The sequence below is a fragment of the Peromyscus californicus genome, unplaced genomic scaffold (assembly GCF_007827085.1).
Source record: "Peromyscus californicus insignis strain IS unplaced genomic scaffold, ASM782708v3 Scaffold_18__1_contigs__length_77618521, whole genome shotgun sequence".
NCBI classification, from domain to species: Eukaryota; Metazoa; Chordata; class Mammalia; order Rodentia; family Cricetidae; genus Peromyscus; species Peromyscus californicus.
Window position 1 is genome coordinate 31,086,041 of NW_026294480.1, and position 23,197 is coordinate 31,109,237.

The 23,197-nt window shown below is 44.5% G+C and overlaps 1 protein-coding gene across 5 annotated transcripts in view; it reads left to right on the plus strand.

The window, feature by feature from the left end:
- The first annotated feature begins 5,516 nt into the window (after positions 1-5,516).
- The window catches only part of Osmr (oncostatin M receptor), a 59,442-nt gene continuing 41,761 nt past the window's right edge, over positions 5,517-23,197 (plus strand). Inside the window, exons 1-2 of one of the 5 annotated variants that reach the window (XR_008219482.1) lie at positions 5,517-5,834; positions 19,742-19,826. Coding sequence is in view for 3 of the 5 variants with exons in the window: in XM_052743195.1 (XP_052599155.1) it covers positions 19,754-19,826 (73 nt within the window). In the remaining 2 variants the exon portion in view is untranslated. Of the gene's footprint in view, positions 5,835-19,741; positions 19,827-23,197 lie in introns of those variants that run through there. The other 4 variants (XM_052743195.1, XM_052743193.1, XM_052743194.1 and 1 more) reach the window with 4 other exon arrangements.

The window sequence follows — 23,197 nt, forward strand, 5'->3', positions numbered from 1 at the left end:
AAGGGAAAGGTCCATCCTCCATGCCCCCACCCTTAGCTTCATGCTGTCTCTTTATATAACCAGCATTAGGATCACTTTGTTTTGCAAAAGCTAAGAAAATGGATGGCATGACATTCCTCTTTCTTGGGTGTGCCTTTTTCGCCTGGACCACACTAAATTCTAGCACTTCTCCCCAGTAGGTTTCCACACACTTCCCCTGAGAGTATGCAAATTACCCAAGGTAACATCAAAGTTAAAAGCATCATCACATAGCAATACTCTGCAGTGGGCAAGAGTTGCTGTTGTGTTCACATCGAATGAAAGAGGCTGGTAACATGCAGTAGAGAGGGAAACAACTTCAGCAAGTTTGCATCGCAGCCTGATGAACTTAATCGTAAACGGAATCACAAAGAACAGGCGTAGCTCATTACTCCCTGAGCACTGTTCAGCACTCACACAGAGTTCAGTGGAGAAAGTGGGAACATGCTTCATTCTCCCCTCTTTTGTTTAAAGTACTTCCCTTATAATACAGTGCTTTTAATGTTTACTAATCTTCATTTCAATGGGTTGTTTAGCCATATAGATTTAACCTTACGTGATTTCAGCAGATTTTTGCTTGGTTTGCTCTGATCTACTTTCATATTTAAGGACAAGGTAAATACATTCCAATGTCTGAAAAAGAAAGAGAAAGCTGGGCTATTGTTTCCTACTATAGTTTGGATATTAAGTGTCCCCTTGAAATCCATGCCTTAAAGGCTATATTTCTACAGTATTGGGGGTAATGGGATCTGTAATAGTTAGTGTTTCATAGGAAACCTTTAGTTCACTGGGAACATGACCTTGAAAGGGATCGTGGGACTCCCTCTCCTCAATCTCTTCCCAGAGGGGAGAGGTTTGCTTAGTCACATTCCCACCAGGACCTGTGGCTTTGACACAGGCCTGTCATCAATTAAGCCCACTGATACTAGACTAAAACATCTAAATTATTTCTCTTTATAAGTTGACTACCTCAGATTTTTGTTCCAGTAATAGGAAACTGACTAAGTCAAAAAACTGACTTAGAGGAAATCTAACCTAGAAGAGGAAAGAGCTAGACCTTCCTACTAAAAGATGCTTAATAAATCAAATTACAGTGTAGGGAGAGGCACCCCAGTCACAGCTGACAGCTCTGTTAAACTGACCATTCAGTGCAGGAGAGTTGGCCCCAGAGGCACAGGCATGGGAGACCAGAGAGCTGATCCCCATATGCCCCCCATCCCCACTCACTTGGCCAGAGGGAGAGCCAGCCCTGGTGGCCTGGGTGCAGGAAAGCTGGCAGGCTGACCAACTCATCTACCACCCAGGTCCAGATCCAGGGCTTTGAGTTGGCCCACTCAACATCTTCCCCATTTGGGAGCTGCTAGAGCGTGTGAAAGGGCTGTCTCTTCAGACCCATAGCTGCAGGATCCCCATGACTCAGGGCAACAGCAGACTATCTGAGAGTCTCTGTGGGCTGCAGAGACCTAACACAGGTGGTAAGGCTTGACAGCAAGCATCTCTACCCACTGAGCCATCTTGTCTACCTCCTTCATTTTCTTTAGAAACTTGACATGTTGTTTTATCTTGTCTATCGATGTAACACACTTTACAACCATGGTGTAAAGGATACAGGGTGTGAGTAAATGTATTTTTCGTGTGAAACAGTACAATACTATGTAAAGCAGACGGTGAACACGAAGACTATGTTATAATCTGTAGAGAAACACTGAAACATGTTGTAACAAGGCATATTGAAAAAGTAAAGTAGAATTCTGAAAGAAAAAAATTTTAATTCAAATCTAAGAGAAGAAAAGAGGAAAGAATAGAAAAACAAAACCAGAAAGAATAAAACAAATGAAAAATATTAAAGAAAAGAAACACATAATGATAGTGGGAAAAATATGAGTGTACCTACAATGGCCTTAAATATACAAGTAATAAAATCTTTATCAAATTAAATTGCAGGGATTGTTAATAGATGTTTGTAAAAGCCCTAACTACATACTGTCTATAAGAGAGATACAAATTAAAAAATTAAATTGTAGACCTGTGTTTTTAAGTTTTCAGTTGCTGGTACAAATACCTGAAATCAACAACTCAAAAGAGAGAAACTTTCATTTTGGTTCTGGATCTCAAAGAGCTCAGTCATGACTTGGCCCTGTTAACTTCAGGGCTCTGGTGGCATAGTACATCATGTTACTATGGCAACACATCGTGCAGAAGGTCTATGTTCATCTCATAGCAACTGGAAAGTTGAGAGAGAAAGGAAAGGGCCAGGGTCCCAATAGTCCCTCCAAGGGTGTGCACCAGTGACTTCCTTTTTTACAGTTGATCTCGACTTCTAAAGCTTCCACTATCTCCTACCAGCATCACTGGCTGGTAAAGAGTCTTCAACACATGGTCTTTGGGAAATATTTAAGGTTAAAACTGCAAGTCCCGTGAGGTCCCAACTAATTCTCTCAAAAGTACTTCTCTCTTTGTACCACTGACCTATCTTCCAGTATCCACTACTGAACTCATATATTTATTAAGTCCCATAATTAAAGGCCTACAGCATAGAAGCAGCTGTATAAACAAACATCTAGTTAACATTTTTTTTCTAAAGGTCAGGGGAGAAGAATAGAAATATATCAAAAAGTTCTCCATATGATCTTGTTTCCAGTGATCTCTAAAACAAGATGTGAGCATGATTACAAGAGGAACTCTTTGAGAATTACAAAGTGACGCTCTCCCTCATGTAAATTTACCTCAGCTCTATTCAGCCCTCAGACTTGGTCCTCTGACTGCCTCTTGGTTTCTCTGGGGAAATTTTGGAAGAAAGACTAAGAAGTTCCATGTGGCCTCCTCCCATCCAACAGCTTCCCTTGTCATGTGGAGCTCTTCTTTTGGATATTTAGAAGAGGTAGATATCCTATAGCTACAGTTTATGCCATATATTAAGATTTAAAAATTTGGAGAAAACCTAATTTTGTTTCACTATAGACAGATACATTGATGAAATCATAATTTAAGTTCCATTAAATTTTATTGCAAAAAATAGTCAAGATCACCACTGGTCAGAAATATAGAAGTATTCTTCATTGAAGCCCTAAAGACAATCTATGAGATATCAAAAGTGAAAACAATAAATTCTTATAGATGAAGGTAATTATCAACCATTAAGAAGGTACTTTCCTCAGAAAACTTTAAAAAAAACTAACCTTTGGCACATAACCCACGAACAGGTTTCCTAGACTGCTAAAGCAGCCCAAACTGGACAGCGTTTATCTGCAGAAGTCCATCTTCTCACACCTCTGGAGGCCAGGAGAGTGAAGTCGAGGTGTGGCTGGCATAGGTTCCTTCTCAGGTGCTCCCAGGAGAATCTGTTACACTCCTCTCTCTGGTGAGTGTCAGCCATCCTGTCTGTCTTTGGTATGAGATAGAATAGGTTCAGATTCTCTCTTCTCGGGCATACAGTGTTCATTTTGGTTATCTATGTCCAGATTTACATCTTCTTATAACACATAGCCATTGCTGTGTTAATCCACAGTGACTTTGTCTTAATTCAATTAAACCTGAGGGACCACCTGTTTCCACTTACGGTCACGTTCTGAGATTTGATGTGAATTTGGGGAGCATAACTCTCAACTCACTACACCCATTCTCTGAGTAGGAGCACAAATGTACAATGTATATAGCAACTAGACTGTTCAATAAAGGCACATATTTAAGAAATTAGAATGGGACAAAAGTAAATGAATTATATGTAGTCACTACTTTTTTTTTTTTTTTTCAAACAGGTTATTGTGTAGTCCAGGCTAACCTGGAATTCACAGAGATCTGCCTGTCTTCCAAGTACTGGGATTAAAAGCATACATCATTACTAAAATTTGACATTTTAGTCTCTTTCAACAATACTATTAATAGGAACCCACGTAAAGTGGGTATTTACCCAAAGAACTCAAAGTCAGCATCCCACAGGAATCCTTGAATGTCAGTGTTTATACCAGCACTTTTCACAGTGGCTGAGTTATGGAACCAACACAGATGTCCAACAGTAGAGGAACGGGTGAGGAAAAGGTGTGTGTATGCACACACAGTCAAAGTCATATTACTTACTGTGACTACAAATGAAGATAATAATACTCAGTGAATTAAGCCAATCTTAGGAGGACAAATGTCACCAGCTTTTTTTTTCTTGTTTGTAGTTCCTAGGTTTTTACACAGACACATAAAATCATGCGTTCATATATGACCATGAAGTGGAATTATAACTGGCTTGGGGGACACTGGTGGGTGGGGGAAGGAGGGGAGATCTTAGGAAGAATGTGCTCCACATACATTCGTGAAAACTAAAAGCATTCTCCACACTGATGGCTCTTATTTAATGTGGCTTCTGCTATAAGAGACAGCTCCCTCAACTCTTCCTATAAAGGAGGTACTGACACACCCACACACCATTTTTTTCTTAGTTGAATAGATCAGAAAGCCTTCCCAGTGGGTGAGAACTTGGCTCGAAGGTATTCCTAAGGCTGTTCACACGGCCACACTAATGGACTCTCTAAAACTAAGTAATGAAAGGTGTGGCAAAGGATCACACATTTATTCACTGGAATTGTTGTACCTTTTCCTGATTGTCTTCAAATATTTACTGTGCACTCCAGTCTCTAGGGCACCATCAGGTATTAGGTACTGAGAGGATTTGGATCTTTAAAAAAATTATTCTTCCCTGAAGTGTCATTAGGGAGGAGGAAAAAGCATGCACAGACATGAAAGAAAGGTTTTTGTAATAACTAATATTTCTGACATTGTTTTGAGACGTCCCATTAACTCAGTTACTGATTCAAAGAGCTCATTCGTGGTCCACGCGTCCTGATCTATCACAGTTCCCCTCAGCTCCCTTCCATTTGTGACTTTTAGGTGGTTTCCAAACGCACACTGAACTAGTGTTAGCTGCCCAGGAGCACGGTGTAATGTGCAGGTGGGCGGTACTCCCAGTTTCTGGGCCTGGCCAGAAGGGAACACGTTGCCACACGTGTCGCGATCGCTTCATGCCAATTCCCAAAGTCGATCTGGCTGCGGACATTCTACCATACAACCATAAAGAGAGTTCAAAAAATGTCTTTCAAACGCCTGAGCAGATAAAGATCGGACCGCATTTTAAGGAGAGAAAGCAAATCGGTTCTCTGTGGACAAAGCATTCAGGTCTGTAGCGGCAGGAGGCATGGTCAGACAAGGGGGTTTTCCAGGTTGTTCAGGGGAAAGACGCTGGATAGACGGCTGTTCCAACACGTTTGTCTTGCTCTGAACACGATCATAAGTTTGACCCACGAGTTTGTCCTTTCAGGCAACTTTCTGACAGCGCGCTCGGAGTTGGGTCTTGCAGGCGTCGCAGGTGGCTCCGTGCAGGAACACCTGGCCCCGGGCACAGGGTCCCGGCTCCCCGCGCTCCCCCACCCCTGTCCCTCTGAGAGTAGCGGGGTGCTCCGGGCGCAGCTTTTCCTTCCCAGGCCTCTCCCACTTCCCTTCCTCCCGGGCCCGCCCACCCCCGTCCCGGGAACAGCGCCCGTTGCAGGGTCCCGGTTGTCCCCCCTACATCCCCCTGGGACCAGGAGGCAAATTCCTGTGGGTCCCAGGAGTGCCAAAAGTGCTCAGCGAGACGGGAAATTGCAACAGTGCGGGCCCCTCGGCCCTCCCCTCGGTCGCCTTCCCGTAACTCCCGCCCCTGGACACTTGCCCCGCAGCTGATTCATAGCCGGGGCGCGGGGCCGCCTTCACACGCCGGGACAGACGTCCGCACCCGCGCCCCTGCGAGGCTGAAGAGCGGCCGGGCTCCGGAGAAGCAGGACGCCAGGCGGGTGAGTACCGGCCCCGCGCACCCTAGGAGCCCTTGCACCGCCTTCTCCTTCCGCTTCCCCGACGGGCGAGCCCCGCGCTTTGATGACCCGCAGCCTCCGGGCTCCCGGTCAGCTCAGCCGCCTCCGTCCTGTCCTGGGTTGGTTTTGCCAACCCAGGAACTCTCAAGCCACAGGAGGTGTGCCAGACAAGTGCCGCCTACTTAGTGGATAACTCAAAAACACCAGATCCTCCCGGAGTCCAAGTCCCTGGAGCGCCACTGAAACCAGGCCTGTTTGGAGCTTCACCATCCCAGGGCCTCTCTCTCTCTCCAGTGGTTGGGGAAATGTTTACTGAGTTAGGATTCCCCTTTGGGCCATTTTGGCTTCTCTCCCAAAATACCCTGTGGGAGTTAATGGCTGCCCCCATTCTCTTGCATTCCAACCCTTAACTCCCACCCAGGCCTGCCATTTCTCTGGGAAGAGGGGCTGCCCTCTCCACTCGGAGGAGAGCACCCGGATGAGACAGATGTTGGGGCAGGCTTCTGCACAAGTGGAGAGAGCAGGTACCTCTTCCTAAGCTGCTTGGATGAAAGCGGCGCCATTCACAGTTAAAGATGCCCAGCTATAAGCTCTAAGGCTCTATGGGTCAGTGTCTCTGAGACTAGAGAGAGATAGCAGTGGGGTGCTGACATCCGAGCCTGGGTTCAGCGATTCCCTTGAACAGTTCTTGACTGCCCGCTTGTCCACCCACTCTTCATCGGGGCTGCCACCTGCCCTGCCTGGCATGTGAGTGACCAGAGGCACGCTGGATGGGGATTGCTCTCAGACAGAGGCTGGATGCGGCAGCTGCCTGAAACACATTGTGAAAGCACGTGGAGATCAAGCTGTTGCCCCTCAAGACACCTGAGTGGACCTAGGCAGAGCAAATAGAATTGAGAGTGGAAGCTAGGTGCAGGTCAAAGGCACTCTGCTAAAGGGGGCGGAGTGGGGGTGGGGTGGGGGGCAGCAACAACAGCAACAGGTCCAAACCCTGGTGTAAATAGACCTGGGGCAGGCTACATTTTATGACTTAGTCTCACTTTTCTTGTTTGCATAATAATAATGCTTCCTATTACTTTTAACGAAGAACTGTGTACTTCATTTTATCAATGAGAAAAGCTGGGGTTCAGAGAGAGAAAGTGACTGAATGATGATCCAGTAGTTAAGTGATTTCACTTCAGAGTCTCTTAGCTTCTCTGCTGTGCTTCCAATTCTAGAGGTTTTTAGAAGTGGGGCTGGAGGTGACCAGAGGCATCCCATTCCCTTCCTCCTACCCCCACGCCATTGTCACCTGCCTCTTCCCATCATCCCCAGCACACAGAAGTGCATGAGTGCTGACATTTTGTATTCCTTTGTAGAGAAAAGAACCGAGTCAGGCCCACTGCCATGGTTCTGAGTGACACAGAAAGGTCTGTGTGTTCCCTGTGGGACCTGGGCTGGGTGGTTGCTGCCTCTGGAAGGAAATCACAGTGTGCGTTCTCCAGCTCATTTATGGGAACAGTAGGTTTTGGCCCTCTTCTCTGGACAGGAAACCTTTCTTAGAGAGGAGGGAAAAACAAAACAAAACACACAGCGTACCGTGTGAGACCGAAAACAAAACACACAGCGTATCAGGATCTCTCTAGAGCAAAGCCCTCCTCCGTGAAGCAAACTTCCTTGTCCCTACCCGAGGTTTCCTTTCCCAGTGGCTGACCCCAGCCTCACAGTCTCCCTTCCCTCGACACTGGATTATCCTGCTCTCCTAGGTTTTACTTACTTCACATTGCATTTGATTTGTGCAGTTTTGAAGTAACGCAACAACCACCAGCTGCTGTTATTCTAACAGGAGGGAAGTGGATGCAAAGACATGTAGTCTGTCATCATCAGCTGTTGCCAGTCTAGACTGAACATGGAGGATGGCGTATGGTTTTTCTCTCTGTTGGGACTAACACTGGACAAGCAGCAGCTTAAGAAAGGAAAGGCTGGTTTTGGCTCATGGTTTGAAAGGATATAGTCTACCATGTACCAGCTTGACACCCCGACATCCCTTTCAAGTCATAGCATATGATAGATATCACTATAAGATACCTTCGTGTATAAAGATTTGAAGAACACACACAAAGTATTTGAAGTATCTTTAAATACGTAAGTTTGCTATCTGTAGTGGATAGCTTCCTTCCTTACCATCCAGGTTGGAAAGCTTTTTCTATATCTGTACATAGATCTTTGGTCAAGGGCTTCATGTTAACCTAAAGCAGAAACAGAACAGAATGCATCCACCCTTTCCCTTATTGATGGGTATTGCGCTTTAAAAAACTATTTAGAATTAGCAACAATGCCTCAAGGAAGATAATGAATTGGTCTTTGAACTGAAATGTGAACATTGCTTGGGAGTAGAATCCCAGGAGAGTTGTTTGGGGGCAACAGGCTTACCACACACCTCTACTTCATAGAGAAATATACAAGTCAGTGTATGAAATTCGGACACCCCTCACCACGGCTAATACAAATATATGCATTTTCAAACTTGCAAGCGGCTGAGATCCAGTACAGCATTTTAAATTTGCATTTTGCTAATTACTACTACAATTTAATATTTCCATATATTTAGGCATCATTTGTGTTCTATAATGACCTGTTCATGACGTTACTTGTTCTTACATTGAGTTGGTCTCTCTTGTTCTTCAATAGATTTTCATTACATTTATGCATTGGATGGGGGCATTATTCATGCCACAGTGGGCAAGGGAAGGTTGAAGGAAAACTTAGGGGAGTTGGTACCCTCCTTCTACCATGTGGGTATCCTAGGCAGGCCCCTTTAGCCACTGAGCTATCTTTCTGGTCCGTGGTTGTTTTGTTTTGTTTTTATGCATTGCAGAAACTCTGTCCTGTCCCAAATCGTAACACTCTGTGTGTAACAGATAATGCAACCACTTCTCCCATAATGCTGCCTTTTCTCATTTTTTTTTTTTAAATTATGGAGAGAGGGACCTATCATAGTAGTTTCCATCTAAACCGCTGTAAGTATAAAGCTTGATGCCATTGAGTGTACTCACAACTCTCCCGCACGTGGCTCTGGAGTTCTTTCCACTTTTCAGAACTGCAAATCTGTGTCACGAATTCTGTGACATCTGTTCCCCTCTCCCTTTCTTGCATCAGCTGGTCTACTTTCTGTCTTTTGAACTGCACTGGTGAAGGCCCATCGTATGAGTGGAGTCACATAGTATTTGTGTTCCTGTGACTGCCCATCCCACTTAGTGTCTTTTTTTGTTGTTGTTTTTGTTGTTTGTTTTTTGTTTTTTGAGACAGGGTTTCTCTGTGTAGTTTTGGTGCCTGTCCTGGATCTCACTCTGTAGACCAGGCTGGCCTCGAACTCACATAGATCCGTTTGCCTCTGCCTCCCGAGTGCTGGGATCAAAGACGTGCACCACCACCGCCCGGCTGACTAGTGTCATTTTTTTTTTTTTTTTTTTTTTTTTTTGGTTTTTCGAGACAGGGTTTCTCTGTAGTTTTGCGCCTTTCCTGGAACTCACTTTGTAGACCAGGCTGGCCTCGAACTCACAGAGATCCGCCTGGCTCTGCCTCCCGAGTGCTGGGATTAAAGGCGTGCACCACCACCGCCCGGCTAGTGTCATATTTTTAAAACCCCGCTGGAGCAGCTACTCGTCATCCCTGCGTTTTTGAGAGTGGAGACACTCCACTGTCTGAATATCCTGTCTCCTTACTCATAGTGCTTCTGGCGTTAGCTGTCCTTTTTTGCACAGAAACTCTAAATACTTGTGTCGTCAGCACGATTTCATGATTTCTGTACTTTGCCTAATTTGGGAAAGTCTTGGTCATCTACATTAAATTGTCTTATTTCTGCTAATGCTTTTACTAGTTTGGTTTTTAATGTCATCACATTTCTAAGAAAAATAAAGTGAAGGTAGGGATACAACTAATTTTTTTTTTCTAAATTTTTAGATGACTGATCCTATTCATGTATTTAATGGTTTATCATTTGAAACTCAGTTTATACTGTTTGGGGAGGGGCGTTTAAAACCAAGGCTCACCATGTAACCCAGACTAGCCTTGAACTCACAACTCTCCTGCCCTCCCAAGTGCTGGGATTTCAGGCGTGTACCCATCACTCAAGATGAAATTTGGTCTCCATCACAAAATCAGTCCCTCTTCATACAGGGCCTGTCCCTGGTCTATGTTCTTTCCATTGGTTTTGGGGTCCCTTTATCAATACCATGACGTTAAGTACTGGAGCCTTAATAGTATGCTTTAGGATCTAAAATACATATTCATACTTTTTTAAAAAACAAATTTTAAAAATGCTTCTCTTACGTTTTACTTTCCCTGTGACGTTTCTAACTTGTCTAATGTAATGAAGTTCCATCCGGGTTTCTCCTGAGTTTGCGGTTATCAGTGATGGGGTTTTCCTCACCGTCCAAGCACACACAGCAGAGGCAATGCCATACTGGAAGGGGTTGGACCGGAGTGACTCACCTGGTTTCGAGAACTGACTTTACAGCAGGTTAGCTGTGTCACAGGGGAAGCTACCTTCGACCTCCTCTACCCTTCGTGTCCTCATCTGCCTCCGGGATCGTAATGGACTCTCTTCCAGAAGGCTTTCGGAAAATTCAGCCGCTATTATAAGCCATGCAGCAAAGCACCAGGAAGAAAACTGCCCTCCACTACACACAGCCTGTGATCATTTTCACACTTCACTGTATTTCCTCCCTTGGGCTGTTCTGAGTGCCTTGCTGAGAGTGGGAACTAACCCATCCTTGCCTTTATTTACTGATAGTATTCTAGGAAATGCAAATACGTAATAAATGTTACATGTAATACTCAAACATCCACGTGCTACTCAATCAGCTGAGGATGTGGGAGGTTTTTTGTGTGTGCAGATTTTTCTATCAAGTTTAAAATGTGGTCCAGAGACTTTTCACTCCTAACAAGCAGTAGCATGGTTTCCATGATTTCCAACAAGCTATCAGCTAGTGTCAGTCCTTTGTCCATACTTTAAATTATTTTACGAGTGATCATACCTTCTACTTGTCATGTGTGTTGATTGACAAGGTGTATAAGTTGTTTTCTTTGGCCGTTACATGGTATGTGCTGAGGACACAGCTCGATCAATAAAGAGCTTGCTGAGAAAGAGTGAGTACCCGAGTTCGATCCTCAATACTCATGTAATATGAAACAAGCAAAGAAAAAACCCGGGCCTGGTGGCAAAGGCTTCGAACTCCAGTGCTGGGGAAGTGGAAAGAGGCAGATCCCCGGGACTCACTGACCAGCCACCCTAGCCTAAATCATCTAACCTCTGGTTCTAATGACAGACCAGGAGGTGGACAGCTCACAAGGAACAGCGCCCACGTGCGGGTGTAACAGGCATCAGCACAAAGCTCTTTAAAGCTGACTTTCATTAATCCAAGTAATCTCTCTTAATCTCTTTTTTCTTTTTCAGTATGTGCTTTTTCTTCTCTTGCTGGAATACAGACTTATATTTTTCTGTAGCTATTTACCTTTTAATCTTATTTTTAGCAGATTTATATACTGGGGACAGCAACTCTTTGCCATATATTTCTAGTTAGTATTAAAATTAAAACGTGTATATAGGGCCAGGCAGTGGTGGCGCACGTCTTTAATCCCAGCACTCAGGAGGCAGAGCCAGGCAGATCTCTGTGAGACCAGGTCAATCTGAGAGAGATCCAGAACAGGCACCAAAACTACACGGAGAAACCCTGTCTCGAAAACAAAACAAAACAAAAAGTGTATATAGTCAGAATAGCAACCTTTATCTTTTCTGCTTTGGGGTTTTATATCATAGCTGCCAGATTACATTAAAAAATTGCAGCTATGTTTTATTAAGGTGCTTTTGGTGATTTGTATTTTGAATTTGTGTGTATCTGGACTATATTTTGCCTGAAGGGGTAAAACAGTAGCAATAATGATAAGACTCGCTGTATTTACCATGTGAGACTGCTCTTAATCTCTCTAATCCTCCTGCCTATGTACTGACAGGTGTTGCTAGAGTTTTTCTGCCTGGCCCACAGTCAGGACAAATCTCTCTCACCCGCCAGTCCCAAGCCGCTCAAACCCGATCAAGTAAACACAGAGACTTATTTTGGTTACAAACTGTATGGCCGTGGCAGGCTTCTTGCTAACTGTTCTTACAGCTTAAATTAATCCATTTCCATTAATCTATACCTTGCCACATGGCTCATGGCTTACCGGCATCTTTACACGTTGTTTCTCATCATGGCGGCTGGCAGTGTCTCCCTCTCAGCCTTCCACTTCCCAGCTCTATTCTCCTCCTTGTCCCGCCTACACTTCCTGCCTGGCCACGGGCCAATCAGTGATTTATTCATTGACCAATCAGCAACACATTTGACATACAGACCATCCCACAGCACCTCCCCTTTTCTTTTCTTAAAAAGGAAGGTTTTAACCTTTACACATCTCCAAAGTCAGCTTGGTATATTTGGGAATTTGGGCGTAGCTTCTCTTACTACTTCCTGCTGGAGGGGGGCGCTGTATCTTCTGGGGAAACAAAGAAAATTTTAGGATCATGGAGTAGTCCGTGAGGCTGTATCATCTGAGCCAGTTGTCTTGAAACGGTTCTGGATGTTGGATCATCTGGGCCATGGTGTCATCAGAGACCTTTCAGGGGGTCTTGGCTGGTCAAACCTGATGTATCTTACTCTGGAACAAATCCATAGCCTCTTGCTTTCTGTGGAAACAAAAGAGACTCTTTTCCAAAGCATCATATCCTTACATCCAAATTTTGAAGTCAAAGTATCTTTAAAATATACGTACTGGTTTAACTCAGCTTCCTTTACAATCAAACATCTCTCTGTAGTTAAGAATCCCAAAGACAACACAATCCAGACTCTCTGTGTGATAGTCATCTCTACGTGGCTTATTTTTTATATTAATTTTACTGTCTCTTTAAAGACTTTATTTTTTAAAACCATGTATTTGTTTCTATACTGTATATATCACCTTTTTTTGTCTCTTTTAAGCCTACGTATATTTTACACACATTTTAAACTATTACATCTGAATCTGTCTTATTGTGAATCTGTTGCTTTAAGCTGCAGCAGCTGTGGCTGCTGGCTCCGCCCACCTCAGCTTCCCAACATGGCGGCAGTATGCTTACCGCCAGCTCTGGGAGCTATCGTGGGTCTATGCTTTTATCCAAGCAGCATGTAGCCCAGAAACCTCTTTTTTTTTTTTTGTTTTGTACTAGCAAAGGCTAAATCCATCAAGCAGCTTAATGTGCCACTTGCAGAGGCTTCATTCCTGCCATACGGGGGCAGGTCGAGCGCGCACGCCAGCAACCCGCCAGTAGCTCAAACCGGCAGCTGCCGCTCATTTGAGAGAGACAATTAGGGAGCTGTTTTTAGCTCCGTTTTAGAATCTTTTTTTTTCAGGTTTTAGGTGGAAACTCTTGCCACCACGTTGGGCGCCATTTGTTGCTAGAGTTTTTCTGCCTGGCCCACAGTCAGGACAAATCTCTCTCACCCGCCAGTCCCAAGCCGCTCAAACCCGATCAAGTAAACACAGAGACTTATTTTGGTTACAAACTGTATGGCCGTGGCAGGCTTCTTGCTAACTGTTCTTACAGCTTAAATTAATCCATTTCCATTAATCTATACCTTGCCACATGGCTCATGGCTTACCGGCATCTTTACACGTTGTTTCTCATCATGGCGGCTGGCAGTGTCTCCCTCTCAGCCTTCCACTTCCCAGCTCTATTCTCCTCCTTGTCCCGCCTACACTTCCTGCCTGGCCACGGGCCAATCAGTGATTTATTCATTGACCAATCAGCAGCACATTTGACATACAGACCATCCCACAGCAGACAGGCTCTTTCATTCTCACCTAGAGAAGAGGCAACTTAAAGAGCTAGTGCTTGGTTATACAGCAACTAACTACCAGAGTGGAGCTTGACCCCGAGTCCCCATGAGGTCCAGGTCTAGGTTCCAGTACCATTTATAGGAACAATATATCTCTTCTCAAATGATTCAGATACAACCTTTAGCATACAGGAAATTTCTGCATCTCTTTTGATCAAGAATATTCTTTGCATTTGATTTTACCATTTTTTTCTTTGGGCTTCAGCTATCACTCAAAGACTAAGCTTTAACTGAAACTGAGGGCACACATCCCAGAAACGTTTAACTGAATGTTGTTTTAAAATGAAATCAGTTACACAGGAACTGATTCAGCTCCTTATGTCAGGATTTGCTTTATGGAATTGATGGACACATATTATCTGTTGGAGGGATGCAAGGTTGGGATGGGGAAGAAATGCTAGAACCTTCAGGAGGCGTTTGTCCTGGTGGTGGAACCTGAGGAGAAGGGAACCGGAGGGAAACTGGGGGTCATCAGTCTTATACAGAAATAGTGAGAACCCTTCAGAGGGCCTCACCTCACCTAATGGCAATTGAAAAAGGAGATGATGAAGAACTGCCCCAAATGCATGGCACTCTACACTGCAGCCCAGAGCTCTGGTTATTGATTTCCAGTTTTTCCTCATTGAGGTTAAAAACAATTCTTGCTATGATTTCAATTTTTAGAAATTTGTTGAGACATGTGGTCTACCATAACCTCTCTTGGAGACTGTTCAATTCTAAAAACAGAACTTTCTTTGACACACCACACACACACACACACACACACACACACACACACACACACACACACACCACAGAGAGAGACACACACACCATCCACAGACTGCTTTAAATGGCATTGGCTTGTGATAGCAGGGGGTCAGCCAGCCAGTTTTGAAGAATTTGGCAACACATCCAGGTTTAGGGAAGCACGCCACTATCGCTCTGACTGTGTCTCATGAGGATTATCTGTGGTAGAGAGACTTCCCAGGAATAAATATTTTAGTCTTGGCTGAACAAGAAATTCCGGTAAGGGAAGGCCCACTACATGTTCCTTAGAAGTGCATTTTATTATGCATGTAACATTCACGCTGAAGGGTAGTCAGAGGATCTTCAGTGAGAATAGGAGTTTGCACACCAGATTTAATGAGCAGGTATGACGTTCAAAGAATACAGTGAAGCAAGCAAGATTTTCACCGAGGACTGTTGGGTTGATAGACACCGAATGGAGCCCAGAGATGAGCAAAGAAATGGAGAGGCAGGACTGACTGGACAAGTAGAGTATAAATTACAAAACCAGTATCAGTTTCTCTCTCCAGCTCCCCAACCCCACGTGTGCCAAAGGTTATGAACTGGGTAATATTTGGTGACAGGAAAAAAAAAAAAGACCTGAAAGGGAATTAATTTGTGTTTCCATTAAAATAAGTTGAAAGCAAAGAGGAGAGGGTAGGTGAAAACTGGTATCCATTTTTCTTCATTTCCCAGATGTTTCCTGGATGGCAGTCATGTCCTGGGACTCTGCTGCACAGTGTGTCTGAAACTCAGATCTGTTTTTGCTAGTGGTACAGAGTCTATTCAATGATGATAAGATGTGAGAAAGAACCGATTTGAGGAAAGGCCTCAGTAATGCAGACAGACACACCCCCTCTGCCTTCCTTTTCTTACTGGAAATCAGGAGTAGAATGCTGCTCACTGAGAGCCTCGGATCTTCTGAGGCTGCTGAGTGAATCTGAGGCTGGGCGCCTGGACATGATGTGTCCTGAGAAATGGGAAATTTCTGCTCCATAGGTAGATACTGATCTACCAGCTCACTCACCCACCCATGTCCCTCATCCTTGAGAGTGCTTGAAAGCCAAGCTTACCCCGGTTTTTCATTTGTCTTTGTATGGTGCATGTGTGATCAGGAGAGATAGTGTAGCCTGTGGAATATCCCAAAACTCTGGGCTTGGACTTGTCCTTTTTCTGTCTTTATTCCTATCTGGGCCATCACATAGTCCCTTGTGCACCTGACGTTCTTCTACTGATGGACAGGAATTCCATGCATTCAGCTGGCTGCTTAAGGTCTTTCTTGTAGATCAAACAAGCATCTTACACTTCTATCCGGAGCTGAGCTTTTGATTGTGGTGATATGTTGTGTTCCCCAATATGTTGTGTACCCTAATAAACTATCTGGGGATCAGAAGACAGAGCCAGCACTGGATTAGACATAGAGGCCCGACAGCAGTAGCCTTAATCCTATCACTTGGGAGGTAGAGATCCATCTGGATCTCTGTGAGTTCAAGGCCACACTGGAAACAGAGCCAGGCAGTGGTAACACATGTCTTTAATCCCAGGAAGTGAAGGCAGGAAGCAGAAAGGTATATAAGGCATGAGGACCAGGAACTAGAGGCTTTTAGCAGCAGTTTGACTAAGAACCTTTTGGGTGAGGACTCAGAGGCTTTCAGTCTGAGGAAACAGGATCAGATGAGGAGTTGGCGAGGTGAGGTTGGCTATGGCTTGTTCTGTTTCTCTGATCTTTCAGCATTCACCCCAATATCCGGCTTCATTTTTTTTTATTAATAAGACCGTTTAGCAATTTGTGTTATATTTGATAGACTCCCAAGCCATCCAACCCAGTCTTCTGCCTTGCTACATGGTGATTCTGCTCTTCAAAGGGCTTGAGCCAAAATTCTTGATGTTTCATCTGGTCACCACTCCTTGGCTTGTCAGCTCGGCTTTTGAAATCTCTCACTGACTCCACCACACCACCACACCACCACAACAGTCCACACCCTGTCCTCTGTTCTCACCTGGACTGTTGGCTCCGACTCTCTCTCCTTCCACTTCTCCCTGCTCTTTTTCCCCATCTCTGGGCTCTGTTCTGTGGGCATCAACTCAGTATACTTCTATGAAATCTCTCTAGGGCATCACCGTGGCAGTCCAAACTATTTGAATATAATGCCTGCTCTTTCTGCTCTGTTCTCCACAAACCCTCAATCTCATCCCTGGGCTTCCTCCTCACACATCCCCTCCCCTCAGCCATACTTTTGGTCCTTGAATCTACTGGGTACTCTCACTCTTCATGGTCTCATCAAGAAACAGGTGGCACCCTCAGCCTAGGGTAACTCAAGCAGGCCCTGTTACACCGCATAATGCTGTCCCCCAGAGTTCGCAAGTAAGTGGTGTCTATCTCTCCACACATTGTCAGTTTCTGGCTGTTGGACTGTTATTCCTGGGTGGTTTCTGAAGAAATGCTCCACTGAGTCTCTGAAATATTGCAGCTGCCAACTCCCACTTAGCCTGTTTTCAAGAACATTATTGGTTTTGCCAGGAGGCTTCCAGACAACAGTGAGGACTCATAGTCCTGCTGCCCATGGTCCTCAGGTTGATGATGGTGGTCCAGTGAAGCCACTACAACTATGCAGGGGTCCTCTACGTCTGCAGAGAGCACAGTCTAAGATCCCCAGCGGATAACCCAAAGCATGGTCGAGCCATACTCTGCGTGTGCTGTCTTTTCCTGTATTGCACGCGACTGTACAGTAAGACCCTGACAGCCCCAATGGCACAGAACAAGTGTGACAACAGACTGAAGGAGAAGGCATTTAAAACTTATTAGCCAGGGTGGAGCCTAGCAACCTGAGCTTGATCTTGGAGCCCACATGGTGGGGCCTGTTCTCTGACCTCCACATATGTACCACAGCATGAATGTGCACACACACACACACACACACACACACACACACGCACATGCACACGCACACACATGCGCACGCACACACCCACAATAAATAAATAATTGTAAATACACATGTAAACGTACAAATCATTTCTGCAATGTCAGACAGTGGCTGGCTGAGAGACCCAAAGGCGAGGACTGTGAAACAGTAGGAAAGGGAATGACGATAGCCCCTGAACTCCGGTGAGGACAGTGACCGCTGAGTCACAATCGCTACCTGTCTGGTGCGCATGAAATGATGGGCCTCAGGTAGATAACAAGAAATGAGAATCATTGCTGTTGCTCTTTCTCAGGCTTCTCAATCTAACAGGTATGGGAGAGCAGAGGGTGGGAGCTGCTCGCACACTCCTATGACACCTACGTGGTGGTCTTCTGTGACTACTCAAGGTTTCCATTTGCATGACTTTTAGCCTCTGATTTCTACTTAACCTTATTTCTGATCTTCTCGGCCGAGTATTTCTGTGCCCATGACTTTAACTTCTTGAGGTAATGTCATATGTTTGGAAGCATTTTAAATAGCCCAGTCATAGAGAAACCATTTGATGTGCACACTTGCTCCAGAGAGGTTTCTCTCCTGCGGTGGCCCCTTTGTGTTCCAAGAGTGAGTGGGAGGAGACAGTGGTAAGAGTTTGGACCCAGGACTGAAGTCACTCTCAACAGAGTGGCAGACACCTCCCAGTGGGCCTCTTCCTTTGCTCCCTGATGTGCTCACGCACACACACACACACACACACACACACACACACACACACACACATGTGTGCGCGTGCACGCGCGCGCACGCGCACACACACACACACACACACGCACACAGAGGCATGCACACATGCACACAGAGGCATGCACACATGCACACATGCACAGTTTCTCCTTGAATTATCTCTCCCCCTGGTTCTGGCATTCAGTCAGACCACGCAGTTCTAAGTAGAGATCAGGTATGAATGGACTGATGTGTTTGCCAAGGGTAGAAAACAGAGCTGACCGGAAATGTGGAGAAAGGCTGCCCACTACTTCAGCACACGGGCTCTGTTGACCACCAGAAAGTCGTTTACTTTACCCAGTCCTTGTCTTTGCCGTGGTTCCAATTTACCTGTAACACACTATTTGAAAATGAACAGAGACGGTGGCAGTGAGAACTCATAGACAGACTCGCAGAATTTCTAGCTCTGGATGAGATCTGGGCAACAGGACAAGGGCAGAAATCGGCTTTCTATGAATCGTTCTGTGAATCTCCCTGCTGACTCAGAGTCCTGAAGAGAAAAGTGAAGATTAACGCTTCCCCTGACTAATGAATGAGCTTGCTATTAAATTAGAAGTGAATTGGCCCTTCTGAGGTCATTCATCCTTACTCTCCCTTCCTTCAGATTGTCCTCTGATCAAAGGGCCTTACGAATCAGTGGAACTCTTTTGGCCTGCAATCTGAGGCTCTCTTCAGAGGCAAAATGCCAAAACAAAGCAAAACAAAACAAAACAAAACAAAAAAAAAAACACAGAAACCAAAACGAAGTGGAAATTGTATTGAACAATGAGAATGACTGTCTTCTGGAATGTACTAACTTTTCCCAGGTTGAATTTTAGTGAGAGGAAAAGGGAAGCGTGGAGATGGCTTGGGTGATTTAGTCTTTTAGTTTAGTTGTTAAAAAAATTAAATAATTAGTTTCTTTTACTTTTTGTATAGTTATTTTGCCTGCAGATGTGCCTGTATACCATACTTGTGCCTAGTGTCTGCAGAGGTCAGAACAGAGTGCTGGATCCCTGGAACTGGAGTTACAGATGGTTTTTGAGCCACCAAGTAGGGGTTGGAAATGATACCCAGGTCTTCTGCGAGGGCAGCAGGGGCTCCCAACCTCTGAAGCATCGCTCTAGCCCCTCAAGAGATTAATTTGAACTGAGCCCTTTGGAGATTAGATTTGTCCTTTTTCTAATCAGCGTTTGTGTCGTTTTTCATTTTTAAGTTGGTTTTTTGCTTTTCTGACTTTGCTTGGATGATTCCAATGAACTGGCTAACCATTGAGCTCTTGCCCCCATGCCTCAGTAACCCACCACAGAGGAAGTCTTCAGGGCTCACACAGGCCCCTGGGGGCCTGGGCTTCTGACTCTATCAGTTACACTGCATTTATAACCTAAGGAACATTTCATGAGGCACGAAATGGGAATTCTTCCTCCAAAGGCAAATGACATGGATACAAGGGAAGAAGAAGAATGAGAGATTTTAGTCCTTTCACTGACCACAGCTGGCCTGAGAAACCTACTAGGAGTTAGAGCTAACTAAACTCCACTTTCTCATAATTTATCTGTTTCAGACAGTCAGACCAATGGCTTTCTCTGCGGTCCTTCATCCAGCCTTCATCTTGGCATTACTGCCCTTGAGAGCATCCCTAAGTGAAGGTAAGAGGTCGGAACAGAAGTAAAGAACACATAAAGATAAACCAACTGGTGCTTTGGAGAGAAGTTGAGCAATTTCCTTTCCTTTGGCGTTGATGAGACGTGGTAAATCTCTGGAAGCCACAGTTGCCTTGGGCGTGGCCTCCCTCATCCTGACGGCACCATTAGTAAACCTCAGCCTTAGTTTCTTGCTCAGAGCTCTGCTCATTGGTGTGGTTGTAAGTGGAGCTGAGATCACAGAGCTTCAGGATTGCTCTGTTTTACCTAGACCATTGCAAGGTATTTCCTTCCGAACCCTGCTGGGCAAGATGGAACAGCCCAGACTAGTTCTGGTGGCCGGGTTAGAACAAGTTCTGATGCCCCTTAGGCACACTTACTGAGCGCTGTTAGACTTATAAAGTATGGCTGAAAGCAAGCAGAGTCTGTGAAACCGTGGAAACTCTCTCAAGTCTGTACAAGGTAACGTCCTAAGTGCTTAAATCTGTTTACAGGCAGAGAAAAAAATGTTTGTCAATTAATTCCCCCCAGAAGACCATAGTTTGGAATAAATCAACTTTGTAAATGTGCATGCATGTGAATACTTCATCAAAATATATAAGGGTACTTTATTACTTTGAACTTATTTAAACATAGAGTCTTAGACTTGAAAGAATTTCTATTGACTCATAAATTTTCCTTGCATTTGTCCATATTGTATAAAGCTTTACATTTTTCTTCCTGCATTTATTCTTTTCTGCATTTGCTTTTTAACAAAGAGTACAGATATAGTTCCATGCATGAATTTGTGAAAATGACATTTGCAAAGAATATGTATAGAATTCCCCATTTATTTCTTAAAACTGCAAGAAAAGATATGTGGAAAAAGGGGGAGATTTAGGTCTGCTAATAGTTCAAGTTCTGCCTTACATCATTTAGATCTGGGTTTGGGAATGTGGGAATATACTATTTCTTCTGGCTTCTTAAATATCAGTTAATTGAGCTCTTCCATAAGCTGGGGCTGCCAGGTGACTGCGCTCTCTCCCTGGTGGCACATGTAGCTCCCTCAGTCTGTCTTGCTACTGGAGTCAATCAGCTGCAGCTAATTAGGGAGGCCGAGCATCGAGAATGCTCCAGCCCAGATCAGAGCCCCTGGTTCTGAGACAGCCTAATGCACTGAGTCCTTGTGCGGAGGCATTCCCCAGTATTCACACCGCTTTTGCCCTAGCTTATTCCCATAGCAGAATCTCATGGTAGGAACCTGACTGTTCATAGTGTGTCTTCTGCAAGTGAAACATACTGCTCTCACATCAGTCTTTATAGCTTAGTTTCTCTTGTTCAGATCAAACATGTTTCCCTAATTTCCTGGCAACCAGATTTCCATTTCTGCTTCCAACTTTCCTTCCAAAACACGGCTTCCTTGGTAGGTCTGTGTCTTCACTGGAACTGTGGGGACTTTTTTCAATGTCTGCTGCCTACTACACCTTCCCTCAAACTAGTGAGCTCACCACTTCATCAACTAGCCAGGCTCAGGTCAGAGATTGCATCTCAAATAACCCGACCTACCTTCTTCTAAGCACTAGGACATATGAAAGACCCTTCCATTAGCCCTGCACATGTTTCCTTCAGCCAGAGAAGTTGACTGCAACATTCTGATGTAGTTTTCTGTCTTCTGGGCATATATACAAAATGTAAATATGTGGAGATTTTTACCTTTTTTACATTCATTTAGATGTGTGTGTGGGTGTGTGTGTATAGAAATTACATGCATACACATGTCACAATACATGTGTGAGTCTGTCTCTCCTTCCACCATGTGGGTTCCAGGGATGGAACTCAGATTATCAGACATGGCAGCAAGCACCTTTATACAAAGAGCCACCTTGCTCTCCTCCAATATACACTCTAATAAAGGCTAAATTGTGTTATATAGAGAAAAATATAATTACATATATGTATATATACAAACAGAGAATAATCTATCTCCAGGGGATTTTTTTTTTTAATTTAAGTCATCAAGTAGGATGAATGTTTCCTTTGGATGTCAAATGTTCTTGGAATCACATTGTTTTAAGTACTGTTACATGGTATCCATTCTGGGAATTAACCACACATTATTTCCTCCAGCAGTATTAGGGTTGGTCAGAGAAACTGTGGGAAAAATGGAATGATGTCTGTGACTTAGCCCAGGATGGAGTCCCCGATGGCCTCCTTAGCCACACTCCAGTGTCATGGCATGAGAGCTGGCCTGGGAGCCAGAGTCCTGGGTCTGGTCTGGTATGTAGTCTTGCCACAGTCCTCCACCTCCATTTTCAACCTCAGCTAGCTTCTCTGAAAAAACAGCGGGCTTGGATGTATTCATCCCCATGGTCCCTTTGATCTCTCTGACTTCATCGCGGCGTTTCAGCTCTTTCCCTCGACGTTACTTCTAACTGATGTTACTCAAGTTCCTGAGTCATTCCCCATTTGCTGATAACATATGCTAATTTCAGGAGCTTCCCTTTGGTTGAGACAACATAGGGCAACTGGGTAGAGCTTCCAGAAATAAGGTTAGACAGGGAGTTGACTCATTCAATTGTCAATCAACTGTAGAATGTCTACACTCACAGTGTGTCATTCATCTTGACTTCCCTGAGCTAAGAAAGACTTAGTCACGCTCTTGTTTCGGTCACAACCCACAGTAGAAAAGAAGCCTACTACAACTTGCTAGGATCAGAAAAGCCATGGGTCAGGGAGACAGAGAGAGAGAGCACGGGAATTATTTACTTTCAAGTTACTCCCGTGAAATACTTGAAAAAGGCAGCTGAAGGAAGGGTTTTGTTTTGTCTCACAGCTTGAGACACAGGCCGCCATAGTGGGGAAGGTGTAGAGGCAGGACCGTGGTGGAGCTGGTCACATTGCATCGGTAGAAGCTGGCTTTGTCCTTTTTATTCAGTCTGAGCCACAAACCCATTGATGTTGCTGCCCAAATTCATGGTGGGTTTTGTCTCTTCAGTTAAATCTTTATGGAAACACCCTCATCAGCATACACAGTACTGTGCTTCTGTGTTGATTCTAAATCCAATCAAACTGAGAAAATTAACCAGGGTTCCAAAGGACACATTGATACCGTCCAAGGCAATGACTAACCACCTTTCACCAGGCCCTACCTCCTTTAATTTATTTACTTATTTTTAGAAATGTTTCTAATTGGAATAGAATTACATCACCACCAGCCCCTTTCCCTTTCCTCCCTCCAGCCTCTCCCAGGTATCCTTCCCCCAACTCCCCCATGCCCCTACTCTCAAATTGGTAGCCTCTTTTTCTTGAGTTATTATTGTCACATACGTGTGTGTGTGTGTGTGTGTGTGTGTGTGTGTGTGTGTGTGTGTGTGTGTGCACAAGCATATAAATATAAT